The sequence below is a fragment of the Tetranychus urticae genome, chromosome 2 (assembly GCF_039701765.1).
Source record: "Tetranychus urticae isolate SD_2017Ah chromosome 2, NJAU_TeUrti_SD_1.0, whole genome shotgun sequence".
In the NCBI taxonomy this organism is placed as follows: Eukaryota; Metazoa; Arthropoda; class Arachnida; order Trombidiformes; family Tetranychidae; genus Tetranychus; species Tetranychus urticae.
In genome coordinates, this window is record NC_142959.1 from 22543145 (window position 1) to 22567224 (window position 24080).

The 24080-nt window shown below is 32.4% G+C and overlaps 2 protein-coding genes and 1 long non-coding RNA gene across 4 annotated transcripts in view; 2 read left to right on the top strand and 1 right to left on the bottom strand.

Moving 5' to 3' along the window:
• LOC107368937 (CLIP-associating protein 2) overlaps positions 1-18827 on the top strand; it is a 34844-nt gene extending 16017 nt beyond the window's left edge. The window contains exons 2-10 of one of the 2 annotated variants that reach the window (XM_015936829.3): positions 8929-9032; positions 11532-11634; positions 11707-12882; positions 13292-13435; positions 13519-14063; positions 14178-14348; positions 14995-16716; positions 16884-16952; positions 17181-18827. In XM_015936829.3, the coding sequence (XP_015792315.2) occupies positions 8929-9032; positions 11532-11634; positions 11707-12882; positions 13292-13435; positions 13519-14063; positions 14178-14348; positions 14995-16716; positions 16884-16952; positions 17181-17372 (4226 nt within the window). In that variant the 3' untranslated portion in view covers positions 17373-18827. The remainder of the gene's footprint in view (positions 1-8928; positions 9033-11531; positions 11635-11706; positions 12883-13291; positions 13436-13518; positions 14064-14177; positions 14349-14994; positions 16717-16883; positions 16953-17180) is intronic. The other variant, XM_015936830.3, reaches the window with a different exon arrangement.
• Positions 1699-3693, bottom strand: LOC107368938 (glutathione peroxidase-like). Its single transcript, XM_015936832.3, has 2 exons — positions 3219-3693; positions 1699-2543 (listed from the first exon to the last, which is right to left on the bottom strand). The coding sequence occupies exons 1-2, from the start codon at positions 3588-3590 to the stop codon at positions 2139-2141; spliced, it is 777 nt and encodes a 258-aa protein (XP_015792318.1). The 5' UTR covers positions 3591-3693; the 3' UTR covers positions 1699-2138.
• Positions 18828-18940: 113 nt separating the features above from the next.
• LOC149094138 (uncharacterized) lies at positions 18941-22948 on the top strand. Its single transcript, XR_016198426.1, has 3 exons — positions 18941-19863; positions 19948-20113; positions 20219-22948. It is a non-coding gene; the product is annotated as an uncharacterized LOC149094138 (long non-coding RNA).
• The last annotated feature ends 1132 nt before the right edge of the window (positions 22949-24080 follow it).

The window sequence follows — 24080 nt, forward strand, 5'->3', positions numbered from 1 at the left end:
TAATTGTTGATTTGTTTAAACAATTGGCAATCAATAATCAATGTCCAATGTCTTACAATCATTGCAAGTTGAAATTATCAATGGTTCAGATATGTGAGATTTGGTTCATTGAGAATTGTCTGATTTTTTATTGATCATAATCATCATAAATACCATCAGCGTCATCATTATTCTGATTGTTGTAAACGTTTATTTATTGCCATTTAAGAGGAATGGTCAAAATTGCATAGTCGAAGGAGAGAAGAAACTGACCTGAAAAGAGCAATTTATCGCACACAATGTACGATAAGAATAATGGTCATAACAATATCGTAATGATAATGTTTAGATTGTTGATAATATGAATAAGGTAGGAGGGTTAACGGTTAATATGAGTTTTTTTTGCTCTGCTGTTGCCATCAAAAAATTGTTAGGGTTGAAGATGACCCAAACCAGAGTTTAATTTATTAGCCATTTCAGAGTTACAATACCTTTAAGGCACAATTGTTTTGTTTTTTGCTTTTTTTTATCTTCATCATTAGATTGTAATTTAAATTGATTCATAGCTTGAATTAATTGTAATGAATGGCTTCTTACCAGGCATGTTTATTTGTTTTTATTTTTGTCTCTAATTGTAATTGGGTTTGTTGGTAACTTGGTTAAACTTTAATCATTTATTATTGCTATTCAATTGTAACTCAATGTTGAATTATGCTTCAATGATGAATTGCTGAGGTTTGCCTTTAAAATTAAAGATTTCAAGAGTTGCAAATGATAAAAGATGTTTTCATTTTCAGGCAATTTCGCTGTAACTGTTTTTATGAACGATCTTAGCAAAATTTCATAAAACATGTTCGATGACTGAAGTCTTCTGAACCTTATCTTGCAACTTTTATGAGTTTTGCTGAATAAAGTGACTAATGAGGCGCAATATATCAGTTCATTCCAATGCAAATGTCTCTTTTTGAAACATAATAAAATTGAACTTCTGGTGTTTTATGAGCAAAGAAATAAAAAGTTGTGATTATTAGACTCGAATCAGATCATAAAAGTTACTAAAAGCAATGAAAAGTGAAGAAGCAGAAAAGGAAGGCTTTTTGATGTTACTTTTAATTGAATTGCAATTCTAATCAACTGATCGGAACTTATGAATTTTGATTCAATTTCTCAATGTTAATCTTTGAATTACTCTGCATTATTTCAAAGAAGTTTCTTCAGCAAAACTTCTAACTATTAACTGATTGTTATTTCGTGTCGATAGTTGACTTACCATTTCTGTATCGAGCTCAGAGTCGAGAAATGGGTTTCCAATGAATGACTGTTAAAGTTATCATTTGTGTTTATTTAGTCTGAATAGCTTTTGAAACATTTACTGTGCCTAAACTTGGTACACAATGTAACCTGTTTTAAACGGTCCATACTTAGATATTGTTTGAAATTAATTGCTTAAAAACATGCAGTTTTGATTGATGATTGCAACAATGGGATATAATTGTATCTCAGATCAACAGGTTAACTTGATGTCCAAAAGGTTAATTAGTGCAACAAAATTGCATCAATTGTGGTCTTCAATTGGAATTGATAATTAGCTTAGTTGATGGTTGATAATTAGACAAGGCCTCGTGAATTGCCTTGGGTTAATCAACATGGGTAGTAATTTGTAATTTTATAAATAAATTTACAGATCATCTGCTCGTTGAATGAATGTGAGAGAAATGATTTCATTTAAACAAAAAAAGTTTATTTAGGCAATTAAAGGACAAATCGTTGATTTAATATAAAGTTGACGAATTGAATTTATCTCTCATTTCACTTCAATTTACATCAAAATCGTCCATCAAACAGAGTTTCAGAAGTAACTGAATGGAATGAATGCACTGGAAGAATGTTCAATTACTCTGAATTGAACTCTGTTAATGAAAACGAGCATCAAAACAAACCCAAACTAATGACAATTAGCTTTTTCAGGTTTGCTCATCATAAAGAATCGACGAAATTGAATGTAAAAATGAAAAAAAAATTTCAATACAAACAACCTTTTCTCACTCAATTTGTCTTATTAATTGACATAATCATGATTATCATTTGGCTTTAAATATATTAACTGAAAAAAGGTGTTAATTGATTAACCTTTGATTCCATTTTCGTGGAATCAAAGGTTAATCAATAGTTTCAGCTGATGAGGTCAATGAAGAGGCTGATGGTGATTGTGATGATGATGATCGTCGGGACAAAAGATACTCAATATCATCAGCAATGTAATACGGATCAACAGAAGCATCGTAACGCTTGTAAACTAAACCAGTTTCGGGTTCGATTAAAAATTTTTCCCAATTCCATTTGACGTCGCGCTCATGGAAGGGTGTATAATATAATGATGACTGTCGAGCAAAGTTGATCTTTGTTGATGGACAAGAGCGCTTTAAAAATGACCACAATGGATGCTCATCGGCACCATTGACGTCAATCTTGATGGTTAAATTAAAGTCAGGGACAAATCCTTTACCAGGACGAACATGTTTGATGCCATTGAGTATTTCCTTTGCACCAGATCCTGGTTCTTGCTGTTGAAGGGAAAAAGCGACAAAATTAAATCAAAATTAAAATTATCGATGAAATTTCTTCTTCCATGATTGGAATGAAATTGAAAGAGTTTTCAATGTTAAAAATGACTTTTGTTGGTGAACTCATTTAAATGCAACTTCATCTGATTGACAATTGTTAAACCATTGCGAAATGGTTATTGTACAAATCATCTGAATGAAGTGACCTTTGACTTTTCACAGTTTACTTGTTTGGCTACCTTAACTATTGGACCGAATTGATTGCCATTGAAAGTTAATTGTCTTGTACAAACCATGATGCTTGATTGTTGTCAATGTTGTTCAAGTGTTTCAATTGAAAAACTTCAACTTTTTGTGAGTCCATTTTTTTAAGGACAAACTGTTTTTGCATTCAATTTTCACATTTTCTTGTCAACAATTGATTTACTAATTCATCTAAATTCATATTTAGTGACAAGTTTTTTGTCATCAACTGATTCCTCTTTCAATCGATTAACAAAAAAAGATGATCGCAATTATGATAAACTGAATCGCTTGAATCAATTGAAAGATGAAATTGATCATATTTTTTGATTTATAAATCAACTAACAGACAAGCAAAGTACAAACTTTTTGCAATCACTTAATGACAATTTGATCTTTCAAATGAAATTAATAATGTAAAGAGCAACTTACCATTCCAAATTGGTTGCAAGGGAAACCAATGATGGCCAAAGAAGAGTGTCCGAAACGTTCGAGAAGTGCATTCATTCCAATGTAATGATGGGTGTAACCTCAGTAGGTTGCCACATTGACCAATAAGATGGCCTTTGACTGATGATCACCAAGAGAAATGTCATTCTCTTGGTAAATGTCTTTAATTGAATAATCGTAAATACTGTGATCAGGAGGTGGAGGTGAACATCGAGTGTAATTAACCTTTCCAGCGATGTAATCCGTTTCAGATAACCATTGACCAGAGGTAAAGGTGATTAATGTTAGGCAAAGTATCAACCAAGAGTTTAATGTACTTTGCAATTGACTCTTAAAGTCAATTTGAAAAGCCATTTTTGGCTTCAATTGCACCGATGGAAGGAGATGAAATGACCAAAAATATCACATAAAAACAGGGAAACACTTTGCAACGAAAACATTGAACACCAAAGTCGCCAGTGAAATGAATTGCGTCTCAATTTGTCTGTCAATTTAATGGGCAACAAATTGTTGAATTGTGATGACGCCAATGATAGTTAATGGTATTGATGTGTTTCTCAATTGTCGATTAGCTGATAAAATAACTCTTGAAAGTAAATTGTGAGACGAGCAAAATGTTGATCTAACATTAGTTGAAATCCTTGGGAAAATCAGTTGATCAAGGAAACAAACAGAATTGATTTACAGGGGAAAATGATTATGATAAACAAAACTATTAACTGATGAATCCACTTGACAATCAAGACAAATTGTTAATCTTTACCTTTGATTGCAACTTTCGCACTGTTTAATGGTTAATGTTTGTAGTAAAAGTAAAGCAAAAGTAAAAAGTGTTTGTCAAACGTTGATTGAAAATAAGAAGATTGTTGTACAAGAAAAAATTGCTATCGAGTTAATTGTAATCAGTTGTTTCATGATGATGTGTATGTGTTCAATTCAGAGAGTAACAAACCCAAGCAACATTTACTCATTTTTACATGAACCAAATGAACGGATAAAAAACAAAGTTAAACCTACAAAAGTTGCAACTTTTGATTTAAATTGTTTCGCTGAGTGAAAGTGTTGCGAATCAGTTGAACAATCAATTGTAGCAAAAAACACTTGTACACTTGGAATCAATTTATATTTATATTTTGGTCGAAAAATCATTTTTGTTTGGCTTTCATGGAAACACCTTCAAATACCTGTTTAATGTTGAATTCACTTTCCAATTGGATCAACATTTTGATGGGAAATTGTCACTTCTAATTATAAACAATATTGCAATTCCCAGACAATTGATTGGAAAAATGTAAACATTCCATTATTGTATTGCTTTTAATTGATTACCGAGTAAAACTCATTTTAGGTTAATTGAAATTAACTGACAATTCATTGATTATCGACCAAATTTCATAGGTTTTATTAATTGAAAACCTTGAATTTGGGTTAATTGAGAGCAGCAAAAAATGACCACAAAAATGAAGATTTACTGATTAGTCTTTAATTTAGTGTTACAATTAAAAATGTAGGCTTTACATGTTCATGGTTAGTCAATTGTTGTAATTCGTGATCTTTAATTTGGCCATTTCTTAGCTTTTAAACTTCTGTTAATTGTTGCTCCAATAACGGAATAATTGATAATTAAATTGTTGACTGTTTAACAAAGACATTGATTACCTTGTAACAGTTGATCTTAATTTTTGATTGAAGTCTCGCATTCAACTTGTAATTATAAAATGTGTTTAACAATCAGTTTAATCCTATTATTAAATTGAACTTTTTTTTCTTAATCATAACAATTTTTCATGTTAATCTATCATGTTAATTGTAACAATAAGACAAAGAACAGAATTTTGGGAATGATTTTTTTCATTAAATTCAAATTACCTTGACATTTGCAATTGATTTAACTTTCACTTTTCGTATTTTAAAAAAAGCTTTTCAATTAAAAGTTCAATTTTTCATCTTTTCATGATTTGATGAAAATTGGTAAATTGAATTTAATGTAATGAAATTTTTGGAGTTTGTTGGCTACTTTGATTGGTTATCAGTGATGAAGATGAAAAGTATGTCATCCTTTTATTCATCATCTTTTCACCTTTAGGCTGTTTGTTATTAATTTCAAGAAATATTTACTTGTGATAATGTTTATATCATGGTTATCACATTAAAACTGAAATGTTTCAAAAGGCTGAATCAGGCAACAGCAAGAGTCAAAAACAAGAAGCAACAACAATGAAGATGATGATAATAAATTATAATGATTTAGGGTAACACTGATTATAACAATTTAACAAGGCAGGTTAACGAGTAAAAATTGAGTAAACTTGTTCAAAGTGGAACCTTTTTTTTTTGTTTACCTTTTTGATTGTTTGTTGACGATTGATGAAAGGTTGATTAACACAATGAATAATTAAGAAGCTCGATGAAGGCTATTATTTTTGAATGAACGGAAGAGGATTGATGATGATAAACATGATCGCCTACTAAATGTTAGCTTAACACGTATCACGTGCAACCGTTATAATCGTCTTTATTGTCCGTGTTGTCCTTCATTATTACTTCCTACCTTGAGTGAAACTTTTACTTCTGATCGTTACCTTTATTGGTTCCTTTCCCTGTAGAAGTACCTTGTCTCTCGCATGCTTAAATCTGCTTAATTCAATCAATTTTATTCATTTCTTCACCTGAATTATTTGAAACCAGTAAAACCCTTCAAGTGGTACATGATTTTTGCGCCAAACGGAAATATCTGAATCTAGGGCAACATTAAATTGTTTGTCGTCTTTCGATTAACATGTTTACCGTATTAGCGGTTTAAGACAAGGTTTACCAAAGTGATGTGACAAAAATTTTGAGTCCATTTTCAATTTTCCTCATTAACCGCTATTTGTCGCTATTTTGACCACAAATTGAAAGGGAAACCAAAGATTGTTTCTGATTCTGTTTCAATTTAATATCGCATTGAGCTTCAAAGGTTCATGGGTTGAGTCAGTTTGATCGCATTATCATTGTGATAAGAAGTTGGTTTAACCTAAATCAACTGTTGAACCGCTATGGTTTTTGTTGTTGATTTGATTAGTATAACACTCGGCACGATCATTAAATCTTAACCTGATTGATTTAGGTTTTTTTGAATATTGTTAACCATTTTATGCCAATGCGTCTTTTGACTGTGAATGACTGTAACTACAGGAAACCCTTTTGGTTTTGGGTTGCTTTTTAGGATTTAATTTTGAGTTTTTACAACTAAACTTTCCTTTGACTTTTTGTTGCCAGTTGTTACTAGGGATGTTTATTTGTTTTGCCTCTTGAGATTATCATGAATCTCTCATGAATGCTCACTATTATGATGATAATGATGTTGCTAAATATAAGTTGATATTAATTATTTCAAGGGAATAAGTAACAGAGGAAAAAATCTCATAGACTTAACATTGTGGTCAATTTATTCTCACTCATCTCTTGTTTCTCTCTAATCAATTTTCATCATAATCACCATCTTCATTGCCTTTTACTTCTTCTTCTCGTTTTTTCTCATCAATCAAATTAACGATTTACCATTGAATCAATATTAAAAGTCTTAATAGTTGTTACTCGTTTCTTTTCCCTTATTACCTGTTTCTGTTTTGTTTGATTAATAACATTATCTACCAACATTTGTGCGTCCATTGTGAATCCACTGAGAACCAGGGCTTGATAGGGTTACCATGTAATAAGATTTACTTGAATTATCAAATTTACCTTGAAACTTCTCTTCACCATCTCAACCGATACCTGCAGATAGGTACAAGGAAACTGGCTGTGCTTCAAGCTGACCTAAGTAAATTAAGGATAAAACCATGAGTTTGGGTTGAAAAAGGGTTAACATAATGTTTTCATGTTAAACCGCAAACCAGACAAAAATCAAAAAAATAATTGGAAACAATTTTACGCTCGTTAAAATTATTCAAATTAAACGCAAGTCAAGTTCAAGATGATGATTAGTAACTTATAACCAGCAGTGATTAAGTAGACAAAATTGGGATTAAGGTTAAAAATAGCAATTTTGTTGCTTTTTGTCAAATTATTTTCATCAGTTTCTCGACATGTTGAATCTTTTGATCAAAATAATCAAAGGATATTAATTTTACCATTTTTATTTCTCATGATGAACCATGAATTTATAAACAAATTAAAGGGCGAAAACAAATGCTCTAATATTACGTTGGAGATTAAAAAAGGCCAACGCAATTTTCATTTACAATAACAAAATATTAAACTCTATTGTTGATTCCAAGGAGTTATCGTTGGCGTTGATTCCAAGGGTGACCTTGATATCATTCCTTCCGTTCCATGGGTTTCAATGAATACCTTTGTTTCTTTACATATGATCAGGGTTTGCCTTTAATTACTTTAAACCAAATTGATCATCAAAGCTAATTTTCAAAATGAATAAAACATTTAAGAAAAATTACAATCCAAAAATTAATTCATCACAATTTGTATCAAGTTTTTCATTTCATTTGAAAACTTGTTTTTATCAAATTGTTGAAATCAAATTTCCAAGTTATTGTTGATTTTTGATATCAAAATTGAGATTCAAGTTTCAAAAGATATTAATGTCATTCACAGCGAAGAGAAAATATTTAAACTTTTCATTTCGATTGAAAATTAAGTTTCGATGAAACAAATTCGCACAACAATAAATTTCCCTGAAATGGCCTGATTCTAATTTCCATCACTGAGCTGGAATTTTCATTGAAAGTAAATTTTAACATTGAGACAAAATTGGTTGAAAAGACATCGAAGACTCGAAACTCTGTAATTTGATTTGGGCCTTTGGATCAGCCTTGTACCTTTATAAAATGTGTTGGTTGTTTACGAGGTGAAAATGATGAAACTTGAGTTACAGATGATTTTGAATATGAAAAAAGTTTCAATAGCTCAACAGGTAACGGCAAAAGCCTCTCAGCATTTCAACTCTCTCTCTCTCTCTCTCTCTCTCTCACTGTAACCGGCTTTGACCAAGCAAGTTACTTCTCTCCTCCCTAATCATCTCACTCACTCTCTCATGATGAGCCATTCTGTTGATCGCCTTCTTTACCCAAATGGATCAACATCAGCAACATGTTTCGCCTCCATCATCCTTAATTGTAAACTTTACCATACAAACTAATCTCACTCAATTCAAATCCAAATTGGGAAATGTATACATTTTTTGCTTTCATTTCTTGTTCTTGTTCAACCTCCAAAGAATCATCAAACAATTTGAATTGATCACATTCTTACCTTTTCTCTCACTCCTCTCACTCTTTTCATCCTTACCTTATGTCAACATCTTCATCCCCTTGAAATGAAAAGTTTCCGCTGATCAATCTTTCGATCTTTTTTTCATTCTTTCCATCCATTCAAATCAATTACAATTATCAGTCCAATTGACGAGTAAAAGGCCAAAAATTGAAAGTGATTTCCATTTTTATAACCTTTCTCTTTGTCGCTCTTTCAAGTGCGACTTTTCCGAAAATCTTTCATTCTATTTTCATGTGATTCCAATCAATACTGTTTGTTCAATATTTATCATAAACTTATCGTGATTAGTAAACCCAAAATTGGATTCATTGGATTAACTGTGTTGTGATTTAGTGACTTGCAACCTTTTTGTGTGTTTTCACACAATCATTTGTTTAACCTTATTAATGAGTTAAATTGTGTTTCATTTTCATGACAGCATCTCAAGGGATATCTTCACCTTCATCATCTTCATCAACAACCTCATCATTGACACCTTATGACAATGACAATGTGAGTAACATTTTCAAATCAACATTCAAGGTAAAAACACACTTAAACTTTTAACGAACTTTTCTCCAAACTATTCAGGATCTCGTTTTGTTTCGCATTCAATTTACACTTATTAGGTTATATAATACTTTTCCTCATGCTCATTATGCATTGAATACTTGTGTTGACTTTTCGTGCCAACCAACGGCACATTAAGATTTCCAATCCAAGCAATTTGCTTAAAGCTTCAACAAAATGTTCATTTCAAATGTTCCATGTTTACTTTTCTTCCTCTTTCCTTCATCATCCTTCAATCTTTACTTTTGATGGTTCCACATTTTCCTATCCAAACTGTTCAACTCATCAAAATTTTTACCATTTTGTAGACCAACAATCAAAAAGTGATTATTTGTTAATTTTTAGTTAGTCTGTTGCCCTTTTCACGGCCAAATTTGGATTGACAATTTAATTGTGAACCTGAAAAGTAAAGTCAAATGTGTTTGTTTTTTACCCAAAAAAGGCATCCATTTATCAAGCCAAAATAGCAATGACTTTTTCTGGTTCACTGTTTTGTCTTTCAATAATAATGTGAGAAACAATCATGAGAAATTGAAATTTGCAAGATTGATGGTGAAGTCTGAAGAAGATGAAAAGATGAACATATTTTTTTTCATCAACAATTATGAGAAATTGTTTCCAATTGAAATGAATCAAAAAAGATTGTATTGATGGCGAGACAAAAGTGAAGCTAAAAAATTGTATAAATTGATATTATTACGTTATAATTAGAAGCACATTAACATTTGACTATTTGAATGGTGATAATGAAGATTGAAAGTATTCATCTTCATGTTGATCATCATTTCTTACCTTTTATTCAACCGAGAGCAAAATAATAGGATGATAAGAGGTACAGCCTCATAAAGAATAATCTTACCTTTTTAAAGGTCTATTGAAAGGTAAACAGATTAATCTCTGTGTTGGCCAGTTTTTACCTTATTTTTGTTGTTCGGCCTGAACACCTCAAGCCATTCTGATCGGGTAAAAGCCATTGACCAAGATGATGATGAGAGGAAGAGAAACAAGGAAAGGTAGAAAGGGCCTCTTGATTAGTAGAAGAATTTTTAATAGACTTTTTTGCAACAGAAAAAAATGGTAAATCGAAATATCTTCTCTTTCTTTTCTCACTCTTTGTTTGCATTTTTCATCTTCTCAATTATTTTACCTCATCTTCAGCTCTCTTTCTTTCTCAGCCTTTTTTTCTTCTTCCATGCCAAGTTCCGTTCCGTGATAGAGTGAAGGGTAAATGAAGGATGAGCGTTATGATGGTGATTCTGTTGTTGCAACATTTGCGTTTGGTGAGACATGAAAAAAGTATCATCAATGATGGTGATGAGAGAGTGAAGTTAAGGATGAATGGAAACAGTGAGATGAGGATGAAAAAAATGAAGGTAAAGATTGGTTAGGAATGAAAGGTTGAAAGGTTAAAGTTACTTTGAGGTTGATTTTATATTAGCTTCAACTTGACAGTCTTCTGGTTTCAAGTGTTAAACAATTGCAAGTTTAAATTCATGATTTAATGTTTAAGGTGAAAGTGAAGCTTACAATGATTAAGGTTTAATTTTGAAAAATTATCACAATTGATTCAATGATTAATATTTATAAGGTTACAGTCATTAATTTCATGATCTCACAGTTTTAAGTGAATGTTTAAGAGAAGAGATTGAATCAAATGTTGCTTTTCATTTTTAAACACAATTTTACTGTTGTCTGAGTTTTTGACTTTGGTCAATAACTGATGATGAACTTGATCAATGACTAGGTTAATAATGTAACCAGGGAATGAATTGGGTGAATTAAGGGTTGAAGATGGGAAAAAAAGATATCAGTTGAAGTATTATGAGGATAAGGAAAAAAAGGTTAAGAATTGAATCAACAAAAATCGATCAACAATGAAATGATGAAGCATGGATGAATGGAAGCTCGATAAACAGGATAAAGTTGAATAGAAAAATTTTTTGATCAGATGATGAAAGGTAAAAAAAGGGACAAATAACGGTTAAATGAAGACAGACAAGACACACAGACAAAAGAGGAAGATAGACAGTGAGGTTGGAAAGAGAGAGAGAGAGAGAGGCTGAAGAAGAGGCTCAATGGGAAGCCGAGGTTGATTAGGATGAACCTGGCGACTGTAAATGTTGTTGCGTTGAAAATGATGAGAGTGAAAAAGGATAAACAACAGTGATCTTTTAAACGCTTTTGTACGGCTGGTGATGAGGATGCTGTTGTTATTGAGGATGAGGGAGGTTAGAAGATGAGTTTTGATGAGTCAACGAAAAAAACAAAAGCTCACAAAAACGAATGAGAAAATTGAAGCAAAGTAATGAGTAAAAATGTTCACTTTGTTGGTTCAACATTTGCTTTCTGTTTGTGTTTGGATTTTATGCTCTTTTTTTTCGTGTGTTTTCCAATTTACTGTTTAGCTTTCAACTGTAATTTCAATTAAATCAATGTTTATCTAATGATTTTGCACAATTTTCCAATCAACAGATGAACGGCTCAAAGTCAAGTCCGCTTAAACGAGCGGCCTCTTTGCCACCTTCACGTCGCGGTGTCTCACCCAATATACGGATAACCTCTCAACTTGTCTCTCGTAAGTTGATTGTTTTGTTGTTTTGTTTTTTGGTTAATCACTGTAACTCATTTTGGGTTTTAATGTTTACAGACAGTCCAGGAGCTGCGGATGAAGAGATGTTCATCAAGTCTTTCGAGGATGTTCCCATGGTTCACTTTGGTTCGCTGAAGGAGTTGGACGATGAGTTGAATCGTATAAAGGAATGGTTGGGTGAAAAAAATAGTGATTGGACTAAACGGATTGATGGTTTAAAGAGACTTCGATCAGTTTTAATGTCCACTTCAACGGATTTAAAAGAGTTTCTCGAATGGTTCAAAGGATTAGAGTTGTCCTTTATTCCGTGTGTCAAAGATCTTCGTTCCCAGGTTGTCAGGGAAACTTGTTTTACCATTGGTTACATTTCACAAAAGCTTGGATTAAAGGCAACTCGCTTCTGTGAAATGTTGCTTCCCATTTTAATCTCATTGATACCAAATAGTGCCAAAATAATGTCCTCTTCAGCAACCGTTGCCATAAGGTTTATCATACAATATACTCGATCACCGAGATTGATTCCCGTTATCACTTACAACATGAACTCCAAGTCAAAGGAGATACGGAAAGCTTGCTGTGAATTTTTGGATCAAATATTGCATACTTGGCCCACCTCTGGACTGGATAAACATGGATTGGCTCTTCAGGAAGCCATTAAAAAGGGAATCTCTGATGCTGATCCAGAAGCGAGACAATTTGCTCGAAAAGCTTTTTGGGGGTTTGCCGATCATTTCAGAGATGCAGCTGATGCCTTGCTTCATTCACTTGATCCATCTAAGCAACGTATACTTCATGGTGAAGCTGCTTACCAACAGCACTCTTTAACATCATCGCCATCTCATTCGGGTGTTTTAAGTAAAAATTCAAGTCGAAGTAATTCTGGTAGCACTGGATCATTGAGTCAACCCGATGGACCTTTCAATGAGAACAACAATTGTAAAGTATCGCCGTTCCTATTCTCATCATCTTTACCATCTTCATCGTCTTTAATTACTCCAGTGATTCGTAAAGTATCAACTGGATCATCGTCAACAACCTCATCAGCCTCTTCATCACCTTTAAATCATACCAAAGTACCTGTAGCCAAAAGTTCAACCCAAAACCAATCAGAGGCTCAATCTCGTTCATCTAACAGGCAACTACAGCCTACTTCTTATTTACCAAGGATAAGATGTAATCTCAATAAGTATTCACTGTCATCTTCACCTTCATCAACCTCCTCTGGTTCATCAGGTAAATAATATTTAATCATTTCCAGGTTTCTAAATTCATCTTGAATTTCTCTTCTTCCTTTAAAACATTCATGACTCTTTTTGTTTCATTGATTTTCCTGGATTGACAGGCAGACTAGAAAAACAAGTCCTGGTGATGATGAAAACAGAGACAAATGATGAAAGATGCAAAGAATAAAAGAAATTCAGACTTTTTTTTCTACCCTTTTTCATCATATGTTAGGCTTGCTTGGTTTTGTTAACAGTTTTTGTTTTAGACTTGATTCAATTGTAACTTGAAAAAGAGGAAAAAAATTGTTAATTTTATTGGCTTAGTTCCAGATCGAAGACTGTTTAGGATTTTTATTAAAGTCAATCAACTAATCCAGTTTTTTTGCTTTTTATTTAACCTTGAATTTCTCTATTCTTAGGTTCGTATTTAAATTCACCTCTTCGATCGTCCAGTGCCATTGATACAGATGCAGCGAGAAGAGCTCGAACCAGAGCAACGACCATTTCATCAACACTTTCAAGAGTCAATAAAAGTCCACTCAATGGCTCAAATGATGTGAATGGTAATTAACTGTCCAACTATTGAAACTTGATTTTTCTGTTTTTTTTCAACTAAACATTTTCTTCTTTCTCTCGCCTACTAAAGGTCGGAAAAAAGTGCCAACTCCCACCAGTAATGGCACTAAAGATTCTGGACGTTTTTCATCAGATACCAGACATCGTTATTCTGTCCGTTCATCTCAATCTCAGCCTAGTAGTCGATCAGCTTCACCACTTTCTCGTGGTCTGGTCAATGGATCACCCGTTAAATCAAATGAAACACCTGAATCTAGACCCATCCAAATCAGACGGAATTCAGGAATACCAGTGTCAGCCAATAGTCGAGAAAGTAGTCCAAGTAGAAATGGTAAACAGCCCAATGAACTTTCCAGTTCGTACACCAATGGAACCAATGGAAACTCTAATCACCCCAGTAATGGACATTTTACCCGATCACTTTCAAGCGATTCTTACACTTTAAAGGGAAAACTGTTGCAATCAAATAAAGAGGTTGACCTTTCCATGGCCCATACATTGAAAAATTTAAATAATGTACAAAGAAATCGGTTTGCTCATGATGATCAGTCAGATAATGAAAGTGAAACTTCAAGTGTTACCTCAGATTTCTCATTTGCTGCTCGTAATATTGAGGTGAGTTGAAGTCAATTACAATCAACAATATCGATTACAGTGACAACAATAACAGATCATTGTTTCATTTTCATCTTTTTTTCTTCTTCTTTTCTTTCTCCTTATTATCTTCAGGAGGTTTCAGATATCATTTGCAACTTATCTAGTTCTCAATGGATGGATCGGAAGGAAGGTTTACTTGACCTGAATCTATTTCTTCAACTTGGTCCTCGAAGTCTTAACCAGTTTGAATTGAAACGTATAACTGAGATTTTCAATAAAATGCTAATGGATCCGCATATTAAGGTAAATCTGAACCTCTTCACGATACGATTTTGAATAAATAAAAGCGAAGGGATTAAAAGTTATTTCTGATTGTTAACGTGCAAAAAATGCTGATGGATAATATAGATAGTCAGTATAATAAGACTAGATTAGAAGAGATGATATTTTTTTGGCAATTTACCTACTTGATCCTTTGCGTTGATCCTTGCAATCACACAAAACTATAAATCCCTTGAGAAATCTGATTGCATGATGAGATGATTATATTTGAAAACGTTACTTTTATTTGCTCACAAAATGTGATCCTGGAAAAGCAGAACTATTAATCTTTCAATGATCTCAACTATTCAAATGAAGAGATCATCTCAATTTCAATAATACAATATCATGCTGGTCAAGTAAAATGAAAAATAATTTCATTTAGAATCAGTATGATGGTTTAATCAAGATAAATCAATAATTCACTGGCTTAATATCAATTTAAAATGCATTAATTGATGAGATTAATATTTGAAAACAATCCTATCCAATCCATTTTAATGGATCTCTATTATCTGATCCCACTTTTGAGGCAATTTGTTTGTTTTAATGTTTATTTATCTTGCCATCTTTTAATGTATACTAATTAATGATTGTTAATTAATGTTATCATTTTTTTGTCTTTCAGAATCATTCACTACTTTTCAAGGCTCTGAATAACCTGATTACAAGTCACAAGAACCATCTTTATGACTGGTTATACCTTCTGATGACCAGACTGTTTATGAAAATTGGGTCCATTGGTTTGGCGTCTTTAACCGCCAAAATAAACCAGACTCTGGATACAATTTTTGTTTCTTTTCCTGTTGACAATCAATTTAGCTGTTTAGCTCGCTTCTTATCGGATCAATCACAAACGTTAAATGAAAAATCTAAACTTCGTGTGATCAGTTATATTAACCGATTGATTAGTAAGATGGTCCCTGTAGATTGTTACTCACCAGACAAACATGATCTTCAGTTGAGTCTGATGAAAATTATTTCTTGGACAAATGATCCTAAATCAAGTGAACTCCGCCGGCAGTCAAAAGAAGCCCTGATTAACTTGTTTACCCTTAATCGCCAGCGGATTTACACCATTGTCTATCAACTGCCCAAAAGTTATCAAGATACTGCTTTTACTTTAATCCATTCAAGAAAACGTCCGTCTGATGATAAATCATGTTTTACCTCATCTGCGGTTCTTGCGCCAAGTGCCTCCCTTCTTCAGGATTCTTCCATGTTTATGTCATTAAACATTCGTAATGGATCAACCTTTGAGTCAACCTTTGATGAAACGGAAAACCTTAATCCAGATGAAATTTATCATTCACTTTTACGTACCACCGATGAGATTCAAAAATACAAGTTTAACGGCGGTGTTGATGATGATTTAGATGAACGGTTAACATCAAGTCTAATCTATAACCGTAACTCATCTTTTGCTTCAGCACCTTCCTCATCACCCTCATCGCCATCATCCTCTACCAGCAAGACTCCATCATCATCATCGTCATCTACATCAAATAAATCAACTAATAATGTTGTTTCCTCTTCAAACCTTATCAATGGTTCCCAATCTAAGTCATTATCATCTAAAACATCCAGATCAAATGGTAAAAAGAGTGAGATTTTACATGATAAGCGTAATAGCAACAATAATAACTATATTAATGGCTATCATCGTCAAACAACTAACGGAATTGAAGGCAAAATTGTAAAAAACCACCATTTGATCACACCTTTAACAGTAGACACTAAACCCAACAATTCAACAATTTTATTGCGATCAGATGAATCCACAATTAATCGTGCTAACCAATCTAACTTGTCAGCCAATAATGACCATTTTCACCATCACCATTACCATCATAATCATCATCCTAATAGTAATGGTCATTCAAGTCCAACCAAGAATGGTCATGAAACAGTTACTAATAATTTGATCAGTAGTCTCAAAAATGGACACAGCAAGGATAACGATTATCAAAAGTATGCGCTTAATGAGCTTATCGAGTTGATTAAAGATTCTAAATTAGATCTATCGCGCCATTTTCGTGATATGTTAAAAATATTACTGGACAAGATGGCGGACGAAGGAAACCCAACAGTTCGCCAGTTGGCGTTGCGAATTCTTCGTGAGCTTCTTCTTAAACAACCTTCTCTCTTCTCTGATTACACTGAGCTCACGGTGCTCAGAGTTTTAAATGCTTCAAAAGATACAGATAAAGAGGTTCAACGAATCTCTGATTTAGTTTCAGCTACTGCTGCTTCAGTTCTTCCTGCTGATTCGTGTCTCAAAATCCTTAAATCAGCCATGAACTCAGGTGATGGAGCAACGAGCCAAGCAGCTATTAAAATGTTATCTAAGGTTGGTAATAAAATCTCTAATTTACTTCTTTTCCTTCCTACTGAATTACTTTTGTCACTAACCATTTTATGTCATAAAAGTTCTTATGTTGTTATTTTCTCAAAATGAACTTCACCCATAAATATGTCTTAATAATTGACTCTTTTCTCTTTTTTTCATACTCATAGTTCATTGAAAGGCAAGATGAAGATCAGATTGAAGCTCTGCTTCCAGATATAATGCCGTCTCTGATTCAGGTTGGTAAAAAACGATTTTCAAAAGTTATCACTTCATTAGGAAAACAGATATTTTTTCAATATTAAACGTAGGCAGTTGTTTTGATGGTGATTGGCGCTATTGATAAATTTTTATTCAATTTATAATCAAATTGATCAGTTATCAATGACAGATCTAACATTTTTTTCTACTCAAATGGCTAATTTCATTCCGTTACTAATTCATTTCTTTTCATTTTTTTCCTTCAGGCCTGTGATAATAGAGAAAGTTCAATACGTAAATCAGCTATATTCACCTTGGTTGCCATTTACAATCGCATTGGTGATCGTTTAAACCCACACATTGCAAATCTTAATGGAAGCAAATTGAAACTGTTGAAACTTTACATTGAAAGAGCCCAAGCCAGTGGAACAAATGGATCAGAATATTCATTTTCATAATTTATTTTTTGCTCCATCCTATTAAATTAAACCAAAGGAAAACGGAATCCAAACTGGATCAAAGGGAAAGGCTATTTTAATGTGAAATCAACGTGAAAAGCAAACCATTTTTACATCAACTTTAACTTTTTGCTCAAACAGTCTCCGCCAACGCTAAGCAAGACCAAACGGAAACAAAATGAACTGTGTGCCACAGTAAAAGCAATTGTGTTTCAATCACTTCACAAATCATTTAGATCGGCAATCATGTTGGACGTAGCAAAATTATCCTCAAAGATACTAACTCCAATAACAAAGACTTAAATATCATAGAATGGCAATTTTTTAGGATTAGAAACTTTCATGGCCCTTTAATTTAAATATCTTATGGTGTCAAAATGTTTTTAAATTAATAACCTGCTTACCTTGATCCCAAATCAAATGAAATTGTTTTTAATATAACCTTTAATTGTGATTATTGTCCAACTTTCTTAACATTAACTGATTCTACTTTTTTCTTACCCTTTATCTCTAATGTGCCACGACCTTATTGAGTGCCATTACGCATATATTTGATGGCAATACGCAGTTATGAAAGAAGCATTTATCAACACAAATCATTGAACTAATTAAGCTACAAATTACTGCAAAGGAAATTCAACTTGGAAACTAATCGTGATCATTTTTACTACAAGATTATCTCATTGATTCAACATTATATCACTACATTACAATATCTATTTACACACTCATTTATATACAATATACATATATATATATTTGATTTGATATTATGTAAATTAGAGGTTAATTGAACAAAGATTTTCCTCAAATCCTATCAATACGCAAAGGATTGAAGGTTGTGCTTGTTTCTTGTGTTTATTTCACCCTTTATCAATCAAATGTAATGAAAAATCATGAAAACAATGTGAAAGATTGTAAATGTTTCTCAGTGAGATTCTAGGCAAGTGAGATTTTTTAAACTGTTTTAATTTCATTACACGTTTTTTAATCTTATTCAAACAATCAAACTGATCAGATTTATAAATTATTTTCCCTCGCAGTGCTTAGCCCGATAGAGTCATTGGATCTTTCACTTTGCTTTCTGATTATGTCACATCAACAGTTCTCTTAAACAGCTATTACTGTTCTAATTTACTAATATTGACTTTTTTCAAACACTGTAAACACCATCAATACGATGGAAACGATTTTTGTTTTGTTTCCTTATAATTAGCTGATCAACACTAATTATATTAATGATGCGATTGCTTTTTGTTTTCAGGTATGCTTTCATCAAATGAGTATTTTATCCTGAATCCTTCGTTCTTTCAATTGATTTATCTGCAATGCAATATAATCAAAAAAACCTTTATATAAACAACCTGATTTGTTCACTTGTTCACAGCAAATATAATATTATTAACTTTGCATTTTAACTACAATTAAAGAAACGATAACTTTTTTCAAACCGAATCACAATTTCTCACAATTTGTCCGTAAAATCAATTCTCAACTTTAGTAACGATTCGCCTCCATAGATGGCGTATACATACACCATTCAGACTCTAAATTTTAGACCGTTTTTTGAATAATGGCTCTGTTATTGTTTAATTTAATTGTATAAAATCGACTGGTTTTCCTTTTATTTGTGATAAGTTACCTTTTGATATTATGTTTATTGATTTATTTCATCAACTAGTTTGATATTTTATTGGTTTCACGTTCAGTCACTTGCAAGAAGCACTGAGATCGGAAATTCTTTTAACAGAGTTGATAGAGTATTTTACAAAGTGTGTTGATATGTTGATGCATTTGCATCCTCTGAAGCTTGGGAGTTATCAACTGATTATCCTGAAAATTTCTCTGAACAAAATTGGACTTAATTTTCTTAAACTTGAAAGCACGGGATTCGCGGCAAAAATTGAAATTTGAAGAAACTTAGAATCGGACCAGGAAAAAACGGTTAGATAGCGATAACGAGTATAAATAGCTCTTGCACTCCAACCAAATGGAAAATCATTTGGCTCATTTGATTAAATCAACTTCAACTCTTTAACTTTGCAACTTGTTTCTTTTTCAAAATAACTTTCTACCTAAATTACAATTTCCATCTTTAAATACACAAATATAAAATATCTCCAGGAATTTTACTCCAAATATTGTAATTTATTGTTTATCTTTTGACTACTTACTTAATGTCATACAAAGATTTCAATTTGCCTATGATTTTGTACACTATCTTTGACACCTAGTCACTGTACATTTGAGTGTATCTGTTTGGATTTGCTTTTATCGAGTATTTTAAATACTCGTTCTTCAATCCAGTCACAAGTTGCCAAAATAAGCTAAAGTTAAGATTTGAGCCTCCATTTTAACAGAATTGGCGTTTTTATCGATTCTGAATATAAAATTACTGTTCATATCCATCAGGAACCTATTATGGCCAAGTTCAAATACAAGACAAAAGATAAGTGGACAAGCAATAGGCTAATGTGGATAACAAAGAAGGGTAAATTCATGTGTTCATTTCGATTTTTATTTTATCTCTTGTCACCAAATAACTATAGCTTTATTTTATTTTATTAATTTTTAGGTTATAACTACCAATCTATAGGATTGATCATCATGCTGGTTTTATGAGGTAACTGCCTTGTAATTTAATTATGACTTCTGTTGGTGTTATTTTAGTTTTTTGATGTAATAGGACCAGAAAATTTATTCCTTGTTGATGCAAGTGATTCAATCAATATTTTTGGAAAGTATGGCTCAAAAAGTATCCATCAGTTCACCTTCCGTGTTTTTTGAATATGATCACGTTTTAATCTCTCTCTTTCTCTCTATCTCTCTTTCTGGCATGAATATAGTGAAGAGCTGAACATAAAGACCCTTTGATGAATATAATCACCATCATCGTCATAAAAAAATGGCTTGCAATCCTCCAAGATTTGTTGGAAGGAAGATGAGAAAATGGAAAAGAAGTTAAAGCGAAAGCTCAAAAGGCAAAAGATGGATCAAAAGATGCAGTTTCATCAGTTTCTTGTTGATGGTTGCGAGCAGCGAATGACTTTGAAGGGAAAATATGTTTTCATCTGTTTGCCTGTTTTAAATGTGTGTATACATGTTATTTGAAAATGTGTTAAAATGTACAAGTTAAGCAGCTAACTTGATGCCACTGCAGTTGAAATACGAGAGCTTAAAAACTATTGAGCCGTTTCCCATCAAAAATCCCAACAAGTAAATGAAGACATCATCTTAATTTAGCTTTAATCTTTAACTAACAAATTGAAGCACCAAGACATTGGAAGGAATATAAGGAAAGCAAAGGAAAGGTTCCATATTTGTAGTAATATGTATACACATTTATCTGGATAATTATACATTATATTACCAAAGAAAAGCTGAATCTTACCAAAGGGATGAAAACAAAATCATTTTCAATCATTACCAGCTAATATTACGGGAACCTGAGATACATTTAATGATCACCAACATAAAGGAAATCCTCATTTATCATTATCTATTATCAGTATCCGTTGAAATTGATTTTTGATTACATGAAAGCAGACTGATTGGCAGTCAATTGGTACACTTTATACACTAATCTTTGCCTCCATGGGAAAAAGTAAAGGCTTACAGAAATTTGATGATCAATTCAACTCATCTTCACATGTATTTTTGTAGCTGTTTGCTGTTCATTGCTGTTGAGCCTCTACTTAATACGCTTTTTTACCCTCTCAGTCCAACTAATTATTAGCCAAATGGTTAAAACAATTACAATATTGAAGAGGAAATGATAGTAATGATATCTGACTTACAAAAGCCTAACAAGTGTTAATCAAAGATCCTTGGCCACCCAGTTGATTAACTGATCATAAACATCATCAACATCTTATCCCTCTTGGTAATGGTTATATTGCCTGTGAAACTCAATACCAGATTAGACATAAATTCAATGTTGAACGTTTAAACATTGAAACTCTTGCCTGTGTTCAATTTAACAGCCAAATACCTTGATTCAATATCATGGGATATTGAGGTAATTTTCATTTTTACCCATTTGACCACAATTACATTACCCCAATCAAAAAGCTGAAACCCTGGTCAAACCATTAGCTAAGCCTTGCTCAATTGTTGATTCCTTTAATGGTTACAATGTTAAAGACCAAAGGATAATTAAAGGTTCAATTAGTTTCCATTGTTTACCTTAAAGGTAAGCTGTTATTTTGGTTAATTAAAATCACAAAAAGATATCCATTTCTCATGAAAATTAATTGACCAGATTGAAACCATTTTTCAGCATTGATTCAACACACATTTATAGACACTTTTCCTGCTCTACTCACATTAACATAAACACAATGTAATTTCAATAAGCTAATGAAGCTTACCAATGAATTTGCTGGAAAGATTATTTATAATCATTGTTATTCAATTGAAAGTACCTTTTTGGATCATAATTAACAATTAATAAGCTGAAATGAGCTTTGAAACAAAATGAAATCTGATGAGCCAGGATTATGCAAATGGCCAAAAAAGGAGTAAATTTAATGAAAAATATTTGTAACCAAGAAAAAGGTTGAAAAACAAAAAAGGAAACTGAAAATGGCAGTTTAAACAGAGAGTTAACAGTATTGATGAAAATGGCGATTTCAATCACAAAAACATCATCATTCACCTTCTGCTGTATCATCTTCTATCATCCTGGTTCATCCATTCACCGTCTTCCTTCCTCTGTTTGAATAGACAAAAAAGCCCTGAAGATATTTTGATAACCGATTCAGAATATTGGACAATATTTCAACCTTTCATCTTCCCATCATCACAACTCACAAAATCATCATCAACCTCCTCTTCATCTTTCTCATGGCTTTACCGATGTCTCCACAAACTGGTGAAAATACAAAACTGTTATCCACAAAAGAAGGAGAAAAAAAAGATTTACAATTGAACACTTGGAATATTGATATCATCTTTGAAAAAGCAGCTTCTCTTCATTTTTCATCTTCTTTCTCACAACTTTATCATCATCTTGCTTCTTCTTTTCGCATACATTGAGGATAACTTATCCTCCTTTGGAGGATCTTTTCGCATCTCTTTTTATTCCTCTTCCTCTTCATTCAACATTCATTACTGATTCCCCAGTTTTATCATCATTGTCATCCTATCTCTCTCTCTCTTTTTTCTGTATAGGTTTGACCATGCTGATGATGAGGAAGGATTATCATTAGATGGTGAAAAGAGTGTCTTGAGGCTTATTGATGTTAATCTAATTTCATTTAGAGCTGAGGATTGGTTGGACTTTACTTTAACTTGAGCCCAAGAACCAATCCAAATGAGTCAAGTGGCCTCAACAATTTGAATCAAATTAAACGAACCACGTTAACAATCCCAGCTTTCAAGTGACTATCAATGAACCTCTTATCATCACCAGCTTTTCAACCAAGAAGTGTAATAATGCAAAGGGTTTATGAGATTGGCTTGAACCAGAAACCAAATGAAAACAAAACCTTTTCAAGTTATTCAAATACTCAAATCAACCTGTGAGAATAATTGATGAAAAGTTTGCGTAATAAATGATTTACAAATCAAATAAATTCAACATTTTATTCAACATTTTTCAATCTTCTATCAAATCTACTTTTCCAACCATTCATCGACCAAACATTGAAATAACTCGATAGTTTGCACTTGGAAAAGGGTCAGATTTGATGAGCAAGAGAAGCCAATCATGCTTTTCAAATTCAGTGGAAATGTTTGCTGATTTAGAAGTTTGGATTTGGGATAATTGTGATTAACTTGTGAATAGCTGTTGACATTCAACATTGAGTGATGAACAGCCATTGGATTAGCTGTTTTTTCAAACAAAAATCACTCAAAAAGATTAACGTCAAATTAATCATTGCACTTGAAATAACCGTAAAATCAATGTACAGATACAATATTTTCATTGAGTTACATTTTTCAAACAGGTAAACAAAGGTCCAAATTGATTCAAATTGAAATGACGTAAATTCACAATTAAAATGAACCTAAATTGTTTCAAAAAAGTGTCACCAAACATGAGTTTGTCCAGCAAGGGAAATCTGTTGATTTTTCAGTCAAAATTACATCAAAATGAGACTCAAATATGAGCTTGAAGCGGTCAAAGAATCTGCGAAATCATAAATCATTTTAATTGTGAAGAAAAATTGAATTTCTGTGATTTCTGTTCGTTTAAATTGCTAACATTATTGTAAGACTTGAGTAGATTTGAATGTTGCTTTATTTGGTTTTCTTTGTAATTTTCATCATTGAGTCAATTTTAATGATGGTTATGATTAATAATAAATTATGTTAAAGTAGATGAGAATTGAGTTTAAATTGTAAACTGAGATGATAATTAATTATCTAAATGAAAGTATTCAAAGTATGGGAAACATTTTTGCCTTTTTGCGCAGTTGAAGCTTTCAAGTCTTCTTGGCCTTTCAAAGTTGTCAAAATGGGGAAACATCAATGATTGCTGTCAACACTTGCAGTTAATTTAACATTTAATTGTTGTTAAACTTTTCATTGAGCTGTCAACCCAAGTTTACCCTTAAAATTAACCGAATTAACGGAAAGCTGGAAAACTCATGTAAAGATGATGAGAAACGGTGAAATGTTATAAGTTAACATGTTAACTGATATATGAGATGAAGGTTAAGCTGATGGTAAAATATTGTTCAATGTGAATCATTTAAGATTAAG